The 25,238-nt window shown below is 40.7% G+C and overlaps 1 protein-coding gene across 1 annotated transcript in view; it reads right to left on the bottom strand.

Moving 5' to 3' along the window:
* fstl1b (follistatin-like 1b) overlaps positions 1-25,238 on the bottom strand; it is a 99,387-nt gene that overhangs the window by 50,459 nt on the left and 23,690 nt on the right. Inside the window, 1 exon segment of the mRNA XM_007895842.2 lies at positions 10,870-10,926. Within this exon segment, the coding sequence (XP_007894033.2) occupies positions 10,870-10,926 (57 nt within the window).

Genomic DNA, 25,238 nt, shown 5'->3' with positions numbered 1-25,238 from the left:
GTGGTGTTGACCAACAATCCTCCAGATCAACTGGTCGTTATAGCTGTTGGTGGAACTCACTGTGCACAAAATAACTCCTGGTTGCGCCTATGGTCATTGCTGCACTGGGCTCTATAATCCTTGCAAAAGGCTTTGCGACATTGTGATGCGTTTCAGCCGTGCTTACGGTCGTCTCCCCCACCCGGCTGGGTCAGGCTCCGCCACTGTTAAGTGCTTTGAAACGCTACCCTGGGCGGAAGGCACAAGTTGTTGTTGCTCCAAAACTGCTAGTTCTTTTAGTGTGGAGGAATGAAAACACTCACCCAGTGGCTCCACACAGTAAAGCTTCTACTTTACCCGAAAACAAAAACCTTTTCTATCAACTTTGGGAAAAGCACCCACTTCGACATCAGTTACATTTCTATTTCCCTTTGCAGTCAAACCTGTCAACGAGGCTGCAAATTTACTGGATCACGGGCTTCTTCTCTTTGGGAACTGGATCAATACCTTTCCTAACTCTCACTTGCAGAGTCTGAGGTTATGCTCCCCCGCCCCCCCCAAAGGAACTTGTAATACTGAAATCCCATACATAAAACACTTGTCATTGTTCTCTGCTGCTCCTGAAGATTTAATCTTGCCTCTCGATTGGAATGGTTTGAGGCTAGAACTCTCTGCTTCTCCTCCTTCGTCCTTTATCAAAAATCCAGGGCAAAGGGTGGCCGAGGAAATTATTGCTGCGGAATTATCCACTCTGAAGTCATTTCCACTGAAAGATAGCACCGGCGAATAAAAGCAAAACAGAGTGGGGGAAAAAAACACAGAAAGATTTACTCCTGCATTGTGCCATACAACCTATATTTGCTACAGCACCTCACACAGGCCATCTGGCTCACCTTTGTTTAGAACGAATGGTACTCAGATTCCTGCTGACACAAAGGGGTGCGCAGAAAGGGGTGCTATGCTTTCTGACACCAGACCAGTTTTTGTCCATCTACATCATCAGCAGGGGTTGACTGGAAAGCAGAACCACGACCTTTGAATTTTGGTCTGGCAGGTTCAAAGAGCACAGCTGGAAAGCAGAAATATGACCTTCGGAGGTTTTTGCCTTGCGGGTCAAGAAGCAGTGTGCTAGCCAGCCAGCCAGCTCTTGGCATATATATATATATATAATTTCAGGATTGTTTCGCCAACACCACTACAAGGGATGTTATTCACCAAAACAATGTCACGCAATTCAAAGCTGGATCTAGTCATGGATCTGACAGGTTAATCAAAAAAAAGGCAGCTGTTGAAAGTTGTGGCGGCCAGGACATCCTCTTTATTAATGTGGTGCTTCTTTGACACAACACTGGCTGCAAGGCATCCCTGAATCAAAGTGACTGACATCATGCGAAAAGCGCGATTAGAATGAATCTGCACTGATTTTCAGTCCTGCTGTACATCACCTGCCGGTCTATAAAGCTTGTCAACTCACACTGCTTTAGCGAGAAATTTAAAAATTTCTTACCTTATAAATATATAGTCCCAAGGCACTATGCAAACATAATTTGTTGTTGTTGAAAAGCACTTCACAGGATTTTACCGTAAAATGTAGTGACTGTATTATTGCTAATAATAGCAACAGGCACAGGTTTGTCTGGGAGACTGTTGGCCAGAACGCTGAGAAATCCCTTCTCTTTTCAAATAGTGCCTTGGGATCTTGAACATCCACCTGAACTGGCCGAAGGGACCTCACTTTAACATCTCATCTGAAGGGCGGCACCTCCAATACAGCAGTGCTCCCCCGGAATTGCACTGGAGTGGCAGCCGAGACTGTGAGCTCAAAGTCCTGACATGGGGCTTGAACTCACAACCTTCTGACTAAAGAGGCGAGAGTGCTCCCAGCTGAGCCAGGCCATCAAGGATGTCCTGATGAAGATCAGATCAGACATGGAATCTATTCGTCCTCTCCAGTAAGTGGAGCAAACTCTGATTGGAAACCAAGCCCGTACGTAGTGCCTAGTGGGAATGTAAGTGCTGACCTTGACAGACATGTGCTTATCTATACCTGTGCACCTTTTCTGCTGTGATCGGGCAGGGTCATATTCCATTCCCCAGTACTGACATGGAGAGAGAGAATGGACGCAGCATAGATATGCGCATGATTTGAGCTATTCACTAAATGCAGAATGAAAGAATAACAATAATAATCCTTATATTTAATATAGTGCCTTTGACGTCAGGACATTTCAAAAACATCAAAGGGTATGCTGTAAAGTGTAGCGACTGTTGATTTTGTAGGTGAACGCAACAGCCAATTTGCACACACAGCAATGTTCCACAAACTAATTTTATCTGGGGGATTGTTGGCTTGGATACCAGGAAAAACTCCTTTCTGTTTTCAAATAGTGCCATGAATGCATTTCCAAACATACACCCCACCAAAAAAAAATTTCTTTGATTACTTCATAGGCATAATGGATGTGAAATTAATGTCATAAACCATAAGCACAAAACATGAACAATTCACACATATTTATGATTTCAGCTCTGCTTGTAACTTGTACACAAAACCTGCCGCTAAACGATGTATAAATCAGAGGCATAAATCAATTCCAAGATTGCAGCATACAAATATCTAGCATTTACGTATGTCACAATGCAGGTAAAGTCACAATATGTCATAACAGATTCAGTGGAATAATTATGTGATGAAATGCCACAGATTTTACCTCATTTGCTCTAATGTGCACCCAGTGATTTAATTCAATATGAATCCACATAGAAGCCCTGAATCCTGGTCTGTGATGTGACTATTTGCTGGGGTTAAATGATAAAGGGGAGATTTATTTCTGCAGGAAACGCACCAACTTTATCCCATGTATATTATTAAATGTAATCGATTTGGAGACTGGTGCTAAATCTCGGAACAATAAATGAAAGCCAGAAATTACAATATCCACAAGATAGGTTTCCATCCACTGAATGAGGAGATTGGAGGAGGGGGGAGAGGAGAGGGGGGCAGGCGACTCGTCTCTTCACAATTCTAAGTCAGTGATACTGGCTACCTTCGCTGCAGAAAGGACCAGTCAAGACTTAAATCAGTGTTGAGCTAACCACTACCACTGGATAATCCACAACCATAGTCTCCCTGAATGCACAAGTAGAACAGCATCAGCACCGCTGGTTTCATTGAAGAAGAGCTTGGGAGAGAAAGCAGATGACTTGTCAGCATCAAGTCAAACAATAGCCTGGAAAAGATGGAGGAAGGAGGAAGATGCGCCCAACGGAGAGCGAGAGATAAAGATCTCATGAGATGTGCAACCACCTTCAAAATCCTTTCAGCATCTCAAGCTCACAATCAGGTCAATTATCACTGAAACAAAAGCCTCCTGGTGGGGAACAGCTTTGCTGAGTTTAATTATCTTATCAGAACCCCCTGAAAAAGTTGCCGATGGGTCTGATTTACAACTGTGCATTTCTCACACTTATTCCATCCAGCACCGAAATGGGAAGAACTATTTGTTGAACGTGGAGCTTCCCCAGTCATGCCAACAGACAATCGGGCGACACAAATACCAATAGTATTTCACACACTGAAAAACAATACCCTGCTTCAGTTGCTATATTTTCTAGTTTCTGACATGTGAACATCAGGCGGAAAATCATACTCAGGCCAAATACTAATCAACTCCACAATGACTGTATGACTAAATCCAGTAGGGCATCTGTTCAGCTCTACTTATAGAGTTCTCTTTACCCTTCAGAGGAGGTGTTACAAGGTCATCGCTCTTAATATAAATTAGACCTTCAAGATACTGTATTCCCTGTGCTTGTTACTGTCAATGAAGAATGGGCAACACTGTCTGACTATGAAGACAATTTGACTTGTGGAATTTTATTAATTGGAACACAGGGATAAAGGTCGCAGTGTTCCTGAAAATATTCCTTAACTTATTTAAAAGATTCAGCAAGGAACACCAGCAGATGTTGCCCCTCTCAAGGGAAATGATTACTTCCTTTCAGAGCCTTCGCCCCATTTTCTGATCATGAGAAAAGAGTAATTTACAGATTATATATTTTATACTCTACATCAGGCTCCAAGTTGCTTTGTTTGTAATAATAGCAATAGCACCATATCATGTCAGAGTATCTCAAACGTGCTGCATAGCAGTTAATGTTAAGTGTATGCAAACTCCGCAGCAAATTTGCACAAAGCAACATCCTGCAAATAGCCAGGTGTTCGACGAATAATTTAATTAGTATTGTTGGCCAGGACACTGGGGGAAACGCCTTCTCTTTTTGAACAGTTTTAGGGGTTTCTGGCATCCAGCTGAAAAAGCAGACGAGTTCTCAGATTAACGTTGCATCGAAAGCGCAGAGTCTCGTACAATGCAGAGACTTGAGGACAGATAGAGAGGGTGAGACAGAGCAGAGAGGGGAGGGAGTGCCAGAGATAACACCCATAGAAACTGAAAGCTCTGGCACTGATGATGGCATGGATGAGTTAGCCAAACAGAGGTAGGAGGAGATCACAGAGATAGGCAGGTGATAAGAGCGCAAAGAGATTTGTAAGTGAGGCCAAAGACCTTTAAAATCGAACCAATGGGGAGACGATGGAGCCTGGCAAGTTTGGGGGTGATTGGCCTGCAGAATTTACTGTGGGCAAGGATGCGGAAGGCAGGGAAACAGTACAATTCAGTTACTCAATTAATTTTCTTTAGACCAACACTTCATACATTGATATCAATGAGAATGACACTCTGACCTCAGTACAAAACCCGAGACATATCTGGCACTAGATGTGCCTCGGCAGCATAGTAAAAAAATCCATGATCTGAACACTAAACTCGGAATAAGGTCTAACTGTAAAGATGAGGTTTGGACCATTAAGGTTTCCTGTTATTCACTTTGATTTTTTTAAAAAAATCCAATCTTGCTTCCTAAAGATTAGTACTTTATTTTAAAAAAATCATCTTCTCTCGTGAGAATAAATAATCCCTTATGTAAAGCATCTCTTGTCTACAAGTCAGTCACTATTAAAACCAAGCTGTGATAGATGTTGCCCGCCAGTTTAGAAAATTTTACAATAAAAATGATTAATGTCAACCCAGCAACAGCACTGCAAATCTTTTCCCAGATGAAAACAAGCTATTTGCCTAAGATGCACAGCTCCAGTCAAAACTGCAGATTGCAAAGACTAAAGCTTACAGGAAGCGCATTTGATCTTTTCAAATGTTAATGTCTCATAAACGTGCAACTCACCGCTGCCTGCAGCATCCAGTGTGGGACCTAGCCACCAGACAAATTAATCTTCTTTGTGATACATATAAGAAAACACTTTGGGTTTTAGCGCTCAATCTATTACTAATGCCACTTTTATTCAGAAACCGGGAGGCTGCTCACATGGTCCTCCACAAAAGTCACAGCGCGGTGCGATTTTATCAGAAATAGCACTGCTCCCTTTCAAGCGATTCAGCGAGCAAAATGATCAAAGTGACTGAAAAAAACAGCTGCCCTTTTGACTCTTTCTGTGCCCAATCCTCACTGCAGGGGGTTGGTATCAGACAGGCAGTGCTTCCTTCAGTTTCTCTCCCTTGGCAACAAGGAGATTTTCAACAGCAAAGATTATGAAAGTACAAATTCTGTATGTTTTATTTCTCCCGCCTACCGCCCCCCCCCCACCCCCCCGACACACTAAGGATTTAGCAATGCCGTTCAGTTCCTTATTTGCTGTAATTTTAATTAATGTGTAGAATTGTTGCAGATAATCATTTTCATAGACACCACTTAATAGCAATTCTGAAGGGCAAAAATAGAACTGTAAATATTACAGCTCAGAAGGAGGCCCTTAAGTGTATCGTTCCTATGAAAAAAAAAATCCTTGCATTTGATGTCGCCTTTCATGTCGGGGGACGTCTCAAAGTGCTTCACGGGATTTAGTGCAAGGTGCAGTGACTCTATTTTTTGTGGCCAAACTTTGCACACAGCAATGGCCCCACAAACAGCCATGAAGGGAATGACCAATTTTATCTGGGGGATTGTTGACCAGGACACTGGAAGAAACACTATTCTCTTCACGAACAGTTCCGTGGTGATCTTTAACATCTACCTGAACGGGCAGATAGGACATCAGTTAACGTCTTAACCAGTTGCCACATTTGCTTACAAATACAGTTACCACAATTTACAGTAAACTCTTGTGAAACACTTTGAGATGTCTCAACTCTACATCGAAAGACAAGGATCATTATGGGTAACCTTTCTCCATTTATCCTGGTAAAAACTAAAAACTTGAAAGGGTTAAAGTACACATAAATTTATATATGCCAATCCGTCTTCCCACCATCACCTCCTTCCGCTCCCTTCCACCCCCGCCTTCCCTCACCCCCAAAATGGGAATAGTTCAAATAACACCTTTCCGCCTCAACTAACAAGCCGAGTGGCATCTTGTCAATTACACACTAATCTAACACCTTGTTCTGCTGAGATTATCTTGAAAATTCTCCTCATCTGTCAGCAAACATTAAGATGTTTGCGGTCCTGACAGACCAGGAATCCTAATGCTTTTATCTATTTCACTGTAGTGCCATGAGTCTATCCGCATTATACAGTCGCACGTGCCCAGATGTTCGGCATCTGACTTCACTTGTTGGCATTACTAGCTGGCACAGCAGTGTAGCCAAAGCAACAGTGACACAGGCAGTTCATTAAAGCATTTTGTGTTTGGTGATCAAGAAGGGAACACAGATGGACGTGGGAAAATTATATTGCAGTGGTAATGGAAAAGGATATATAAATAGGATTTTACATGGCTTAGGGCATTCTGTTAACATCTTTGGTTTAGCAAGTGATGACTAATTCTGCGCTTGAACCTCTGCATGAATGGGTTCCTGGCAACAATACTGTCAAGACAGGGCACCATAGGTGGAGTGGAATATGTGAAGCTGGAGCTGAAACGGGAAGAGGTGAGATATAGCTGCAGATGAGTGTATCTGCAGCTGGCACGGGGTACAGTCATTAGGCTGAAGGGGAAGAAGCCCTTGTGGTTGATGCTCTTATCACACCCACAGCTGATAGCTTGGCCCCATAACTGCATTGGTGTGGAGCTGACCACTTTCATTCTTTTCCACACTAATCTAACAAACTAGTTTGCATGGCTTTGTCAGGGTTGAGTCCAGGTGCAAGAGAAGGGTATTTGCTGTGCTTACCAAACACAGCAACAATATTCATCATTAGCTTTGTTGAGCACTTAATTCACCAAGTGCCAAGTAAAAGTGAGGGGAGGTTGCTCGGAGCAGAGTTGACTGGGGCACTGAAACAGAATTGGTTTCAGGTAGGAAATGGTATTGGAGGGAATGAGGAAAGAGCAGAGAACTGGGATTAGGCGTAAACACGGGTACTAATTTGATGGGTAGAGTTACTCCCTAACACTCTCTAGAAGAGGTTAGCTCTAGAAGTTGTATTTGGTGACCATATAACATAGCATCAGGAAGTGCCTTAACATATTTGTTACTGGAATAAATCAAGGCTACTGCTCCAAGGAGAAATGTACTAAAGCTTCTCTTACAAAACTAACCCCCTGTAGGTGCAGGTTGCTTCTGGGTTAGGACGGATATTGCAGATGGTGGGGGGGGGCTAGAGGGGTGCGATCTCAATGCACTGCTGGTCCTGGTTGGATGCATTTAAAGTCTTCAAGTCCTGCAGCAGTGTAAAGTAAACTTTGCAAGCCAGGAGTTAGCTCAAGTACCAACAGAATATATACCTGACGGATGCCAAGAGGAGGAATGGTACTTCAGACAACTTCCCAATATCCCTAATAAATAAAACTGCATGTATTGATTTCAGCCAGGTTTCACCAAGTCACAATGACTGCACATTATTGATTCATTCTCCACTAACTCTACATTATATATAAGATTTTTGGGGGAGAGAAAATTACATTCACACTTTATTCATCTTATCTCAATGGTTGAAAACTCACACCTAAATCACCGACAATGATTTAAAAGCTGCACAGTTTTATCCCCTGTTAGTTACAAATAGGCGCTGCATCAAATACAAGGATTATTATTATTGTTATTATAAATATAGTACCTTATTACACTTCGAGAGATCTTGAAGCGCTTCACAGGATTTTACTGTAAAGTGTAAAAGTCATTACTGATGTGGCAAACTCGGAAGACATTTTGCGCACAGCAAAGTCCCACAAACAGCCATGAAGTGAAAGACCAATTCAATTAGCACTACACTGCAGCATCCCATGCCCCATATGCACCAGGAAAGAAGAACAATGGGGAAATTTTCAATGTTATTAATAATCAGTAAATCTTAAATTACAACTTTACTGAATTTTAGAATAACTCAACTACCTAATTAGACCTCATTTGCATTTACATTAGGTGAATTAGAAAATATATTACCCTATAGGGTCAGAACCATAATTCCTTTAGTCACAAACTTGGAAGCTAAAAGAAGCTAATTGTGCCAAGAGGGATAATATATTAATAACATGCTAATCAAATTAAATTTGCATTTTGGAATTGGCTACTAATAATCCTTGGCTTTGATTGATCGGAAATGGAAATTTTCTGAAATTAAGCAAATTACACAATCTTGTCTTTGAGAGTTGTNAAAAAGTGTCAGCCTGGCTCAGTTGGTAGAAAGACGCTGCCTCTGAGTCAGAAGGTTGCAGGTTCAAATCCAATGTCAGGGCTTTGAACTCACAGTCAAGGATGACACTTCAACACAGTGCTGGGGAGCGCTGGATTGTTGGGAGGTGCCGTCCTTCTGAAGAGATGTCAAACCAAGACCCTGTCTACCTGTTGAGGTAAACCTTAAATATCCCATAGTACTACTCGAAAAGAGCAGGGAGTTTCGCCCACTGTGCTGGCCATTAACCCCCCAGATAAAACTGATCATTCACTTGAGGGCTGTTTGTGGGATGTTAATCTGCGGAAATTGGCTGCCGTGTTCACCCGCAAAAAACAGTCACTGCACTTTACAGTAAATCCTGCGAACATTTTGAGAAATCCTTTCAATGTGAGAGGTATTGTAGCAAATGCAAGGATTATTTTTATTAGAATATATTCCAACACAATTTGAGATAACATATTCATGAATTATAATAATTAAATCAAATTTACAAATATCAGGTTACTTAGAATATATTTTCCCTATTAAATAGAAAGACTTTTATTTGGTGTTTTTTTTTGGACGAATCAGCACAAACTCTTAATGCAACCTTTACACCATCAAACTGGGACCAGTATAGCCTGACCAGATGTAACACAAACAAGTGTCATATACTTGCTATAATGATCAGGTTGTGGATGTGAAAACACACCGGTACCTATTGGCCAGATTGCTCGGAGCAAGAATGCGAGCATTTTTCCTGACATTAGCCAAGAAACAGTACCATGAAAACTATCACATACTGTAGTGTGATATGATTTCACAAGCAAAAATGGTGTAGAAGGGATGTGGAGTTACAATTTACTTACTCTATTTACTCTTGCAATTTACTTATGTTCACTAGCTCCCTGTGCAATGGGGCCCCTCTCTTAAGAGATTATTTAGTTTCTCTGGGAAACTCTGAACTGAATAGACCCTTTTTTTTAAAAGTTACATTTAAAAATCTCGCATAGAATAAAAGCTTTAGGATTGTGAAGATTTCCTCAGAAGCTAAATCATGTCGGCTTCATATTTGTAACGTTGACATCCACACCCATGATTCCCGTGCAGTTAATAAACCCGTGGAAATCCACGAGTGACACAAGTGAGTAAACACCAGATGTCTCAAGAATGTGATGGTTCATTCCCCAAACCTCCCCACACCCCCTCTAGGGGCCCCTCCTTTTTCTTTCGGTCTTCAAGCTCTACGAGACGTTATCCTACAACGAACGGCGCTATATAAATGCAAGTTGCTGTAATTCTTGATTTGCTGTTTTTTTAAATAAAATTCATGGTTTCTCTCTTCTCCCCCTTCTCTCCCCTCACACGTCTCTGCTGGTTGTTACACACTCAAGTATTTTCTTCCTCCGTTCGTTCTGTGGACTCGAAGGGTAACTTCTATTCTATTAAGACTTCCTCACCAACGCTTTGTTTTACAGTCCCCATTTGAATGTTTCTAAACAAGCATTCAATCAGTTGCTGATCTTTAACATCAAATGCATCAAAAAGCATTTTTCTTGCCCTCTACACACAAACTCACACAAACTCAATCCTTCTACAAAAGAGTGAAATTCCAACTCTTTCTCCTCCCACCTCCCTCCTCTCCCTCCCCTCACTCACCAAGCCCTTTTCTTGAACAGATTTCATCAAACCCCAGTTTGCCACTGGCAACAAACGGATTGCTCTTTTTTTAAAAGAAAGAAAATAATAATCCCTCCAAAAAAAAACCAAAACAATAATAAATTGATCATTTTCAATCTACGACTGTTTGTGGGACACTGCTGTGCGCAATTGGCTGCCGCGTTCGCCCACAAATATACAGTCAGTTCACTTTACGGTGTGTTCTGTGAAGCGCTTTGGGACGTCCTCCCGACGTGAAAAGCGCTATATCAAATGCAAGGATTATTATTATTAAAACATTAATGAATGCGAGACTTCTCACCCCTTTTCTCTCCACTGCCCCACTTTGTCTTGCAGGACAGCTACATGGCAAGGTGTGAGGGAGGGGGGAGAGAGAAAGGGGGTGAAGTATATGTATATATATATATATGTATATGGGAGTAAAACCCCAAACATGCAAAAATGCAACATTGTTCCGTTTTAAAATCAAAGCAAAAAAAAACAATCAATCAATCGATCGAAGTAAAAAAGGGAAGAAGGAGGGAAGGAAAGAGAGAGAGAGAGAAAGAGAAAAGGAGGAGAGGGATTAAGAACAAGAGCAAACCAGGTTAAACTTACTTCAGAGTGGACCAGAGCGACGGTCAGTAGGACAAAAAACGGGATACTTTGAAATATCTGTTAAAAAAAACACATTAAAAAGATGCAAAATGGTAAAGACAACATAAATGCAAACGTTACATATATATATATATACACACACACACAGATCTGCAGTGTAATATAAATCTATATATCGTTTTTTTATTAAAAAAAAGTGAAAGAGGTATATTTTTTTTAAAAAAAAGGCTTTTTTTTTCTTACCATCTTTCTTTTTTTGGTCGGATCTGAGCCCAAAGAGAGAAAAAAAAAATGTGAAGGAGAGAGGATTGCATGCAGCCTCCTGCCCAGGACAAGAGCAGTGTGTGTGTGTGTGAGATCAGGGAGAAATATGATCAGGGCTCTGGGATTTAAAGCAGCTCCAACTCCCCCTGTGACGTGGCTTTGAACTAAAGACTAAAACCACCACCCCCCCACCCCTCTTTCCTTCCTTCCTTCTCTCTCTCTCTCTCCCTCCCTCCTCCCTCCCTCTCTCTCTCTATGCGTGCAACCAGGCAGAGTGAACCCTTGTAGCAAATACAAGTCCTATTCTCTCTCTCTCTCTCTCTCTATCTCTCAGATGCAGCAGATTAATGTGTAGTGTTGCATTTTTTTAGATATGCAGTATATCTCAAAAAAAAACCTCTAGACAGAATGAGTAAGGGAGTTAGCCAGATTAGAGCAATGGCTGTAGGAATTTGGGGTTGTTATTGGATGGATGCAGACCACATGATCGTTTTAAAGTTGACAAGGTTGGGGCCAGTAAAAAGACTTTTTTTGTTTTTTCAAAAAACACTGTTAGTGAAAAAATATTCTTTGAAAGTGTCTTAAATGACCAGCCTCCCCATAGTAAAGTTGCGATGCTCAAACGACCGGCTCAACATTTTTGAACTTTTGCTCAAACACTTAATTCACTTTTCTCTGCCACCCCTCTGGAGTTGGGAGTCCGTGTTGCCTACAGCACGTTCCACAGATCTCTTTATCTCCCAAGATCTCAGATTCTTGCCTTTAAACATTCCCACTCTTACGCGCTTCCCATCCATCAATCAGACGCTTGCCACTTACAAACCATATCCAATCAGTTAAACGTGGGCACTTCCTTCTGTTTTTCAAGGCACCGTTGATTTTTTGGGGGGAGGAGGTGAAAATGAATGAAAGTTTAACTTTTGAAAAAACACGCGCACGCACACACACACACACACACACACACAACCCTGGCTTCCAAGATTCCTTTGTGTTCTTGGAGGCAATGAAAGCTGCACGACCACATGCTGAGGAGGGAGATGATTCACACAGCACGGTTCCTGAAGACAATCAGTGACTAGGCAAACCCCCAGGGGTGTAAACCACAATGTGTGCATTGAGATGAGGACCATGTGACCAGCCCAGCCTAGCTCATGGGCAGGACTTGGAAGGGCAAACTAGTCACTGGGGGCAGGGACTCTTCCAACTCAGGTCTGGTTAACCCTGCAAGTCAAAGCTCCTCGCTGGACAAGCAACAGGAAAGGAGAACGTGAGCCAGGTGGGCTGGTCAACTATGACTGTGGACCATTGCCAGGCACATCTCCTCTGAGCCAGTTCAGCCATTTAACAATGACCCCCTACTCTAGATGTTTTCCATGAGATGCAAGCCCTAAAAGGGGTAAAGGAGATTGTTTGAATGGTTGGCGGGTGGCTGAATAACATGATACCAGGATAGGCTGAATAAGGAATTAATTGCTTCTCTTCCAGGTTTGTTGACCGGTTTATCCCCTCAACAAACCCCGTTACACATAAAGCACTTGACAAAAAAGTCCCTGGAACAATTTGTCACATCATTTCATATCATGGCCCCCAGAGTCCAAGCCCATGTTCTGACCTGCACCTTCCTCTCTACAACCCAACACAGGTCCCATCTACCGGTTCATCATTCAAGAAGAGCGATTTTCCTGGTGAACAATTCTCCGGGCAAAATTGTTGATTTTACCACATGGTTATTTGTGGGACTCTGCTGTGGGTTAAAGGCTGCCGTGATTGCATCATAAAACACAGAAGCATAGTAGCAAGTCCTTTCTTATCACAGGCATCAAATGCATTTCCTTCTGGTTCTCTCCCTCTCTTCCCCCAGTGTCTTCAGTTTGCCATCTTTTAGTGCTCTCGATGGCATCTGGTAATAGGTAACCATGAGTTCTGAAGTATGCCTGGAGGAATGTCTGTTGATTATTTCTGTCTGCAAGCTTTCCTCTTCTGCTGTCAACCTTGCTTCTGAGCACTGGGCACAGAAAAGCATTAAAAAACTCAAACACTACAAAAAATTCCTTAAAAATGAATTAAAATAATTTGATCACTCAATCCACGACTGTTTACGGGGCACTGCTGTGCGCAATTGGCTGCCATGTTTCGCCCACAAAATATACAGTGAATTCACTTTACAATATATTCTGTGAAGCACTTTGAGACATCTTGAAGATGTGATAAGGCATTATATCAAATGCAAGGATTATTATTATTTTTACTACAAATCTTATCCTTGGAAGCTCATAGCCTTGGCCGACACTCCAATGCAGTATTAGGGGAATGTTGGCTTCTTGGAGACAGTATCCTTCAGGAGAGACGTTTACTCCGAAGTCCCATTTTCCCAATCTTTATGTGGACATTAAAGATCTCATGACGCCAGTCAAACGGAGAAGGCAGTTTCTGCTGGTGACTCGTTGAATAAATTTCCAAAAATAATTAATATTAATTTCCTGGCTGTTTGTGGGATCTTGCATTGAGCTAATTGACCGGCAACTTTTAAAAACAGTCACCACACTCAACAGTAATAAGTAAAACACATTGAGATGGTGCAGTATGATAAGATACTATGAAAACAATTTCTTTCTTACGCCAATACTTGTCTTTCAATGGAGACTCAAACAGGTGGGATTAATAAACATTGTATACTTTGACAACAACTTGCACATATAACCTTTCATGTAGAGGAACATGTTTACAGAGTAAGAGTGGGTGAGCAAGCAGGGTGTGAGATAAAGGAAAGGCAGGAGGTAGCTGAAGGCACAGTCAAAGAGTTGAAGATTTAGTTGGATTTTGAAAGACATTTGAGACATACCTTTCCTAAATTAATCGTATGGAATTTGGGATGACTTTTTTTTAGACTTCTTAGAAATGTGATATGCATCTACAGGCATTTTCTTGCAGTCTGCACATGTGGAAAATGAAATAAGGAGATTTGGGAAATTGAAGTTCTGGTATATGTTTGTCAGAAGAGATTATTAGGATTTAATCAATGGAGCATGCATGAGCACAAAAACCAATTTAATATGTCAGCAGGTTGGAGTCCTTTATTTGTTGTTCAGTAGAGCTCAGATTGGAATAGCTATGCTATAAGTCATCTCAAACCCCTTGATTATCATAGAAATTAGTCAGGATGAAATTGCATTAAGGTGATTTACACTGAATTATTGTTTTTTTTCCTATTGCATCTCATGAGTACTGTGTCAGTGCTCCTGTGCACCCCGATTACAGGAACCAACTCCATCTTACTAGAAGTGATCACCTGTTTCCGAGGAAATTACACATCAATATTATTTTCAGGTAAACAGGGTAAAGTCTGCAGGATTTCATTACATTTCCCTTGTGTTAATTAACTAAGTTTGCCTCATTTCAACTTCGATCACCTACAAATACCAGTCACTACACTTCACAGTAAAAAAAACTGTGAAGCACCTTGAGATGCTTCAAAGATGATAAAGCATTACATTAACTGCAAGGATTATTAATAATTCAGGTTGTGACATTTTATAACCATGTAGAGTCCTGTAACTCAGTGGTTAGAGCATTCACCTTGCAAGTGAAAGACCTGGGTTCGATTCCCGGCAGAATGAAATGTTGGGCAAGTTTCTTTACTCCACCTCTGTTTACCTAGCAGTAAGTAGGAACCCGGTTGTTAGTCGATTGGCAGATTGCTTTTCTGGGGGTAATAATTCCTTCAAAAAAAATAATAATTTGATCACTTACTCCAGGATTGTTTGTGGGACACTGCTGTGTGCAATTGACTGCTGCTTTTCGCCCATAAAACATACAGTTAATTCACTTTGCAGTATATTCTGTGAAGCACTTTGAGATGTCTAGAAGACGTGATAAGGCGTTATATCAAATGCAAGGATTGTTATTATTATCTCTTTGTGTTAATTAATACATGGAACCATAATAAAACCCTACGAACAGTATCTCATCAATCTTTGGAAATCTTTTATTTTCTCTCCAGATATGTTTTTGCAATATGCCTTCGAGCAGTTTGGTGTAAATATTGGATTCCATGAAATTCCATGTAACCTAGAATTACATCCGCAGAATTGTTTCCGCTTTCCTTTTAGTTCCTTTTTCCAGGTTACTCTTTAACATCTATAATCCCTGCAGACACACAGACACACACACACGTATATGTTGTTATAATTCACATTTGACATTAATTGATGTGAGGCACTTTGCAACATTTCATTGGGACAGGCTATAAAATAGAAATTCTCGTTTCCTTTCTTTAAAGATCCTAACCCTTGGAGTGACAGCTTTCTCAGCAAAAAATGTTCACTGAAAGGCTCGATATGAATTACAATTATTAAACATTCTGAACAAATTGTGTTTTTCAAGTTTAGAATTGCTTCGAGTCAAGTTGAAATTATACCAACATGGGCACAGAAATTAGGAAATTTACAACATTGTGCTATTATTTTCCTTTCACTTCAGTATTTTTTTCTTTTCACATGTAATCAAGATTATAGGGTGGTTTAAGAAAGAACTTGCCTTTTTACAGCACCTCCTAAGGTCAAACATCTAACAGTGTTTCACACTCTCGTGTTCTTTTCTCTCCTCAGTCTCATCTGGTATTCTTTTCATCTATTTTTTATTTTTCCTGTCTTAGATTTTCCCCATTCTTTGTTCCGAACACTGCTTCCGGAAACAAGTTGGGGTGAAAATTGCAGGAGTCATAATCCTTAGATTTGATATAGTGCGTTATCAAGTCAACATGTCTCAAAGCGCTTCACTTTCTCTTTTTGAATAGTGTCATGGGATTTTTGCCTTTTAATGCAGTTTAATCAACTGCTTTTGTTGCTCAGCAAACAAGCAAGATATTCACAAACTTGACTATTTTGAAAACATTTTGAAAACATTTCAAGTTAATTACAAATGAGACCCCTTGACATTGAAAACATTTCAAGTTGATTACAAATGAGACTCCTTTACATTGTTTCTTCATGTTTTACTTTGCCAAAATAAACTTTTGGTTTTGTGAATTTTTTTAAACAGGATTAAACAAGCAACAAACTTAGCTAATTCGAATTGCTCAGGTACTGTCTTCCGATCTGTTTCTGTATACAGTATATGTTTGCTTCAGGTCTTTTGTCGGTGTTGAATTTGAACAGTTGTCAATTTTGTAGCTTTCAATTATTAAACAACAATGTTTCAGTGATTGAAACTGTAGCTTTAAGGAACCAAACTGTTTACACACAATCTGTTTAGATGACTATGTTCTCAGCTCACCGTTACGAAATGTAACAAACATAACAGCTATGTTTTCTTTTCAGTTTAACATCTAATTGGAAAGTGCTCCTGACAACCCTACAATCGAGTCGCTGTCAGGTAGACCACAAACTCTTGCCCTTGATAATAATAATTCTTACATTTGATATGGCACCTTATCAAGTCTTCGAAACATCTCAAAGCTCTTCACGGGATTTATTGTAAAGTGAATTAATTGACTGTATAATTTATGGGTGAAAATAACTTGAACCTTTAATAATAACAATCCTTGCAATTGATATAACACCTTGAAGACGTTTCAAAAAGCTTCACAGAATATGCTGTAAAAAGTACTACCAGCTGACCCAAGCTGTGATGTGTCCATGAGTTCATTTACACATTGCTTACATTTCCGCTATCCCGTCCACAAAATACATAGGCACTCCATTTTACATTATATCCTGTGAAGCGCTTTGAGATGTCCTCCTGACTTGAACGGCACTATAGGGGGCGGGCGGAGGTAGATCACTCCCACACACTAGTTGATGCCTTTAGTTATCGACAGGGCAGAATGTTAAGAGGTTGCGAATATTCACCCCAACGTTCCTCCAGATCTCAGGAATGGACTTTTTTGTATGAAAATACTATAACGTTGCAAAATAAACTATGAAAAGCAGCACTGCCTTTGTTGAATCTCAGAATAGATCACAAGGCAGTGCATCAAAGCAATTTCCCTTTACATCTTGCAGCAAAGGATCCCACCCGGGGCAGAAAATTCTGACCTGCTCACCATAATTTGTAAGAACCTACTATTCCAGCTTCTTCACGTCTAATTACTACTGTGCTCTGCCTTGTGAGGAGCTTCTTGATGCATCATTGTCCAGATCAGCTATGAGTCCCGGGGTGGGTAGGCTGCTGTGCAGCAGTTGTTTTAGACACAAGATACTGCAGTTTCTGACTGGCCATCTTATCAGGTTTGCAGAGTTGCCATCTTCATAATGGTAACTCCACTGCACTGCTTACCACGGCAAAATAAAACACAGGCAAGTGTCTCAATCACAACAACAACAAATTACATATGTGCAGCGCCTTTCATGTAAGGAAGATATCTCAAAGTGCTGGACAGTCAGGGATCCGCACCCGAGCTGGTGGTTGGGTTCAGGAGGGGTGGAGGGTGGGGAGGGGAGGGTGCAGGAGGGTGGCCGAAGCCATGCTCGCAAAGGAGGGTCTTGAGATAGGTCTTGAAGGAGGCAAAGGAGGGGGCAAGGCGGAGGGACTGCGGGATGGAGTTCCAGAGGGTGGGGGCAGAGAGGCTGAAGGCCTGCCTGCCAATGGTGGAGTGGGCAATGCGGGGGATGTGATGTAGGCTGGAGCCTGCTGAGCGGTAGAGAGTGGGCAGGTTGGTAGGGAGTTAGAAGGTCACAGAGGTCTCAGTATTTGTCCAGCAAGGACATCCCCCTTACCCCCCCACCCCTTTATCAATTGGGACTTTGGCTTGCAGAATCGTAGTGATGTCTATAGAGTGAAAATTACAGCCTGTGATGTGTTATTTATCACCACTAATTAACACATTGCAGAAGGTCACTGTCTAGATTTACACATGAAATGAGGGTTATTTGGGCAATGTACTGGAAGGCTTGTCAGTGATTATGGAATTGTACTGCTGCATTTAGTCAGCACCTGTAGGAGAGGAGGAGGGGAAAAGTGCAGCATTATTTGTGAGGGATATGATGTCATTTAATGCTGTGCGCAATTGATGCCGCATTTGCCCACACAATATACAGTCAATTCTCTTTACAGAATATTCTGTGAAACGCTTTGAGACGTCTCGAAAATATAAGGTGCTATATAAAATGCAAGGATTATTATTATTATATAAGTGTTCGGAGTCTCTACCCCGACTGAAGGGTATTATGCGGAGTCCTGGAGTTTAGTGGTTAGAGCACTCACCTTGCAAGCGAGAGGACCTGGGTTTGATTCTTGGGCAGGGTGAAACATTGGGCAGGTTTCCTTACTCCACGTGCCTCTGTTCACCTAGCAGTCAGTAGGAACCCGGTTGTTAGTCGATTGGTGAATCGCTTTTCCATTTTATTATAAATGAATAAATAAATAATATTTGGTCACTCAACCCTGACTGCTGTGGGACACTGCTGTGTGCAATTGGCTGCCAAGTTTCACCTACAAACATACACAGTCAATTCACTTTACAGTATATTCTGTGAAGCGCTTTGAGACGTCTTGAAGACATGATAAGGCACTATATCAAATGCAAGGATGATGATTATTATTATTATATAATGCACATTTTTGTTATGTAGTAAAAAGGACATTGAATGTACAAGTCTTTCTCCACACAAAATAGAAATGGCTTCCAAGCACTTTTGTAGGATGCAGGTTTCCCTTAAAGTGACACATAGGTCTACAGAACATATACAGTAAAATCTGAAATTGTTTTATGTAGCCGAGAGGTATATTATTTTTGAAGCGCACTATCCCTGTTGAGTATAAGAAGTGTTGCCAATGGCAGAGGAGTGGATTTGTTATTCTGATTTCACTGCATTCTACAGGATTGCTATTTGACATGCTTGATATTCCCCGCAGACAGCGATATTACGGTCAGGAATATCTTCGTGTGTCGCAGAATTAATTTGCAGGAATAAAGAAACAAACTTAGTTCCTGTCAATTCTTTCACATGTGTATCACTCATGGTGAGTAATGGATCCTTCACAAGTGATGCAACTGCTATAACTCACCATCACAGGTGAGATACGTTTGAGTTTGTAGCATCCATAACAGTGATTTCTGGAATATTTATTTCACTGTGATATTATATTGTTCATTGCTTGGTCTTGAAGGAGCCATTTTAAATGCTCAAAAAAATATATAATTATTATTTATGTGCATTTGCCTACATTCACATATATCATAAAGTGAAAACCATAACAATTTGCATTTATATTAATGCCCTTCATGTATGATAACGTCTTGGACTTCTTCAGTGATAGGGTTAGATGCTGAGCAAGGGAAAAAGGGGAGGAGGTGATCATAGGTGTAATTAAAGAGGTAGTTTTTTAAGATGGGATTTAAAGACAAGTGTGCGTCTGTGAGTGAGGGGGGGGAAGGCAGAGGGTTGGAGGCAGGAGTTCCAGACGCTAGGGCCATAGTGACTGAGTGAAAAATATGCTATCGATAGTGGAATCCCTCCTTTTACTTCATGGGAGAAAAGAACAGGATAAGACACTTAATTCCCTTCCCCCACAATAATAATAATTTGATCACTCAATCCACAACTATTTGTGGAACACTGCTGTGTGCAATTGGCTGCCCACACACAGTGGCACAGTATATTCTGTGAAGCGCTTTGAGACATCTCGAAGACACGATAAAGCGCTGAATCAAATGTAAGGATTATTATCAGTATTAAATCAGCAAAGCTGCTATACATTGGGATTCAGCTGCTGAATTTATGTTGTGCTTTGTGGTGGTTGCAATATTTTGGAACTTGCATCAGATACTTAACAGCGAGAGGGTTAATCCATTAGCACAGTGGGAGAGATAGGAATGACCATACATACTAGTAGCCAATGAGATTCTGTAGAAAGAAATATTAGGTTAGACTGCCATTAATAAGCAGAAGCAGTTCTGACAGATGAATAGAGATGACACAACAATTACTTTTTTGATGTCTTCATTGTACACAAAATCAATGTGACATGTTGTGCATAATAAGAGCCAGAAAGGAAAGACGAGAGGAAAATTGAATGAAAGTAACTCTCCAGGGAAAGGATATTCAACTTGTTGCAACGGTGAAAATATATATTTTGAACCTAGCACTAGTCACTGTAATAATAATAATAATCATTGCATTTGATATAACACTTTACCATGTCTTCGAGACGTCTCAAAGTGCTTCACAGACTATACTGTAAAGTGAATTGACTGTATATTTTGTAGGTGAAATGGAAGGTTTGTGTCAAGCAATTGCCATTGTTATGGCATTTGCCCCACAAAACACAGTCACTCCACTTTGCAGTGTATCCTGTGATGCAATTTGAGATATCCTCCCAACATGAAAGGAGCTATACCAATGCAAGGATTATTATTATTTTTTAGTATTATATTCCACTTGTTCCACAGTCAGAAAGCTATGTTTCGCGTTATATCAGCGACAATGAGGGGGAAGGGGGCAACCTCTCTGTGATTAGAACCCCAAATTTCTCATCCAGAAAGAGGACATAAATGAAAAGTACATAAAACAAAACTGAAACAACATATGAAAATGGATGTACTTCTGACACAACCACAATTGAACTCCAGTAAGACTGGGATTTTAAGACGCTGCAGAATTGTGGAAAATTCTTCAATTCATTCTTAATTTAGAAGCTATTTTTTGCCCCTCACTGAAAGAATCAAGAATCAATTTCCAAATTAAAAATGATTTGTTGAAAATGATCCTACAGGCTAAGACGATGTGACATTTTGGCCCTCAAATCCAAATATGTTTGACTGACCCACTGCTTAGCTAAGAACGGGAAAAATTAGTCTTTTTTTCCTGCTGTTTCCACAAACAAAAAATTCCTAGCAGTGCTGAGGAATAAACTTGGTACATATGATTCACATTAAGAAAAGTTATCCATTATTATTCACAGCTGTACTGTTCTTGTGCCTTGGCTGTGGATTCAGCCACACTGCAAATGTTCTCAAAGTCACCCTTTGGCTTACGTCATACACTTCCTCCTTGTTATGTGATGGATGGAGAGTTAACATGTATCCCACTGATACTAGTTCCATTTGTTCACTGTTTATGTCACAAGAAAATATAGACTGTCATTGTCAAGCAGAGAATTTTCTTGAAGCAACTGAACGTGGGAGCTGAGGCAAGTGAATGTGTGTGATATTGAAATGAAGGGGAACTGAGTGGCATAATGATTTCGATGACTCAGGTTTGAATGCAGTTCAAAACACAAAAGCACGAAAGGTCGTGGACACTTTTCTGACGAAGGATTGTGGACCAGAAACATTGACTCACTTTCCTTTCTCCATAGATGCTGCCTGACCTGCTGAGTTTTCCCAGCTCTCTCCATGTTTGTTTTGAATACAGTCCAAAGTCGTGGCGATGAAAGTTTCCATTAGTCAGCTCTGGTTTCCTCTCTACCGACCCAACTGGTATATAAGTCATTGTTCATTTATCTGACATTGGTCCCTCTCTGCTCCAATGCTATGCAAAGTTTATAATTATCTGGTACTTTTATAAAGGAGTTAATTCACACAATACCAATTGCTCTTGTTGGGAGATCCCTCCACATGTCACACATCAACTCGGCCTTAAATAACATGAGAACTGATAACTCTGTTACAGCCTCTTATATCAATTTATTGCAAGCACAGACCTTTGATTAAATGCCTGAAATTCCTTATGGCAAAACATTCAATTCAATGGCTTTGATAATATTTCTATAATTTTTTTAAAAACTTTTTTTGCCTCATTTTAAAACTTACCACACTTACCATAAGTGCTTCTTGTTGACTGTTGGCCAGGATACTGGGAGAAATTCCCTTCTGTTCTGAGTGGTGTCATTGAATTCTTTAACATCCACCTGACGAGGCAAATGGGACTTTGCTTTAAAGTTTCATCTGAAGGACACCACCACTGGCAATGCACCACACCCTGGGAACTGTGTTGCAGTGTCAGCCTAAACCTGTGTGAGTTCAAACTCTCAATGTAGGGCTTAAACCCACAAAATTCTGAGCCAAAGGCAAGAGTGCTTCTAATCGAGCCAGGCTGACCCCAGTCTTTGGGAGATTTATGAAAAAATATTAGAGAGTCACAAGCCAGCATTTCCCCCTTCCTTTGAGGAAGTACCTTATTTTCAAATTGGAGTTTTTCCCTAATGATTCACAAAAATGGCAAACTCATTAAATGGTGAATCCCATCGATGGCATAGTACTAACCATCGTCAGCATCTTATCAGAGTCTTTGATTTGGCAAAGCTGTGGGACTGCACTGATCTTGGCTCAATTCTTGAAGGTAATTGGATTCCAATGGTACAGTCAGTTCTATTTCTGGCTATTGCTGAGTCAATGTTCTTTGTTTCCCAGCAGAGTGACTATATTACACATGCCATTAAAATACGTTCGGAAGCATTTTAACCTAGTGGGCAAAATTAAGGCAATTAAAATCGACAGAAATGCTCTCTGGAAAGAATACAGGTTTTTGTTATAAAGTATTGAGAAATGACCTCGGAGGATAGAGTGGCAATGTTTTTAAATGAGAGAGCAAGCACAGTCTCTTTTTGCTTGCTAGTAATTAGAGTATTTGTCATTTGTTGTGAATCTATCATTATGCACGATAATAAGGGCATATAAATGAAGGAAGGATACGTCAGAGGCAATGATTTAAAAAAAAATGAGTCAGATTTAACGCGTGGTTAAAAGGAGCTGCAGTCATCAACCTTAGACTTAGAACAAATACTCAGTTGAGCATTTAAAGTTTTTGCTACTATATATGGCCATTAACACCTCCCAAACACACATGCTCCCAGGGTAACCACCATCACTTTTATTTTACCACTGTGAAAAATGACTTGTGAGGAACCTAATACATTATAGTTGAGGCAAGAGTTGGGAAGAGCAGAAATGTATTAAATGTAAACCAAGTGCTACTGAGGATTATTTTTTGTTTCAGTTTTTTCCCCCGTTTCCAACTACAACAAAGCAGCAAGTTGGCAGCTCAAAGGCACTTAATATTATTAATATTAATAATAATAACACTTGCATTTGATATAGCGCTTATCACGATGCATCAAAGTGCTTCACAGGAATTACTGTGAAATGGAGTGACTGTGTATTTGTAGGCAAACACAGCAGCACAATTGCAATGTCCCACAAACTGCCATGAAATGAGTGACCAATTTTATTTGGATGCCTGGACACTGGGAGAGATTCCCTTCTCTTTTTGAATAATGCCATGGGATAGGTTTAACTTCTCATCTGAAGGTAGCCAAGTCTGTCATTGCAATACCACTCAGCACTGAATTGGAGTGTCAAGCTATATGAGTTCAAGTCCCAACGTGGGATTTGAACCCACAACCTTCTGATTCAGAGGCGAGTGATTCCACTGAGCCAAATCGACACACTTTGCATAAAAGATCTGTAGATATCCCCAAACCAGTCAATAGCATTGAGATACATAATTGCTTCAATGATGAGAGATATCAGAGGGGATGGAAGTTATTCTACGAGGCCAAAGGTTGACAGAAACACTACTGCATTGACGGCATTAACTATTCTGCGATAGTCAGCTAAGGAGCTGGAGATCCCAAGATGTTGATCATACTTAAGAAGGAGTGTGGGGAAGCAGCCCTCAACTGGTGAGGAGGCATGAGGACAAATGTCTCGGTTCCTCTCTGGGAAGTCCAGAGAGGAACCAAGACTAATTGAGGATCCAAACAATTCAGGTTGTAATACGGCACGCCTGGAATTGTTCTGCCAGACAATCCCAGGGCACCGACAGTGTTTGGAAGAATCAGGGCTTAGAAGCCACCCAAGCACAGATCTGCACAAAAGATAAATAGAAATATTCTCTGTATGGAAATAGTTAACCTCTGTGAAGTGGAGAAAGTATATTATCCACCCTGATGGTGTTTGAAGGAACCAGATCAGTTTTGAAGAATGATAAATCTGGTCTCCATGCTATATGAAGGATATAGCTCCAATGGAAAGAGAATAGAATAGGTTACACTGAGGATGATACCATGGCTGGCATGTTACTACTATCAGTGGAGTCCTGTAGCTTAGTGGTTCGAGGACTCGCCTCGCAAGTGAGAAGACCTGGGTTTGATTCCCCGGCAAAGCAAACATTGGGCAAGTTTCCTTACCCCACATGCCTCTGTTTACCTAGCATTAAGGAGGAACCTGGTTGTTAGTTGATTGGTGGATCGTTTTCCGGGGGTAATAATCCCTTAATAAAACAGTTTAGTCACTCAATCCACGACTGTTTGTGGGACTCAGCTGTGCGCAATTGGCTGCAGTATTTCACCCACAAAATATACAGTCAATTCACTTTACATTATATTCAGTGAAGCGTTTTGAGACATCTTGAAGACGTGATAATGCGCTAAATCTTATGCAAGGATTATTATTATTGTAAGAATAAACTAGATAGGTTAGACTTTTATTCACTCGAGAAGGAACATTTAAGGGGGACCTAATAGAAGCGTTTGAAAAAGGTATTGATAAGGTTAATATAAATAGATTGTTTCCATTGGCTTGAGGCATCCCTAACTAGGGGACACAAATATAAGATAGTGACTAGAGGATCTAAAAGAGAGTTTAGGAGGAACTACTTCACAGAGGGTAGTGAGATTGTGGAATTCGCTGCCTGAAGTGGTGGTTGGATCAGATGCAATGAAGAGGAAACCAGAATTTCACATAAGGGAGAGGGGAATAGAATGGGTGAAGATTCGTGTGGAATTTAAACACTGGCACGGACTAGTTGGGCTGAGTGGCATGTTTCCGTGCTGTACATTTTTTGTTAATCAGGCTACCTGGGGAGGGGAGATATCAGGATGCCTGGGTAGAGTGCAGAACTCACACGTCTTTTTAGTCAAATAAAGGTCCAAAAATAGTTCTAGCACCAAAAAAAACTGAAGTTAAAAACGCCATCTCAGTGGCTAGAATCCCTAAATCCCCAAAGTGCTGATATCTTTAAAATGCACGTGGCTCGGTTTCTGTGCAAAGCAATTGGAAGGAGAAAACTTTCTGTAGAAATTGGATGGGGGAGGAGATTGACCCCAAACTCATCATTAAATACTGGACAAAAAATGATCACATCACATAGTGTAAATTCCCC

The sequence above is a fragment of the Callorhinchus milii genome, unplaced genomic scaffold (genome assembly GCF_018977255.1).
Source record: "Callorhinchus milii isolate IMCB2004 unplaced genomic scaffold, IMCB_Cmil_1.0 Scaffold4, whole genome shotgun sequence".
Lineage (NCBI taxonomy): Eukaryota > Metazoa > Chordata > Chondrichthyes > Chimaeriformes > Callorhinchidae > Callorhinchus > Callorhinchus milii.
This window is presented reverse-complemented; position numbering and strand designations above follow the sequence as displayed.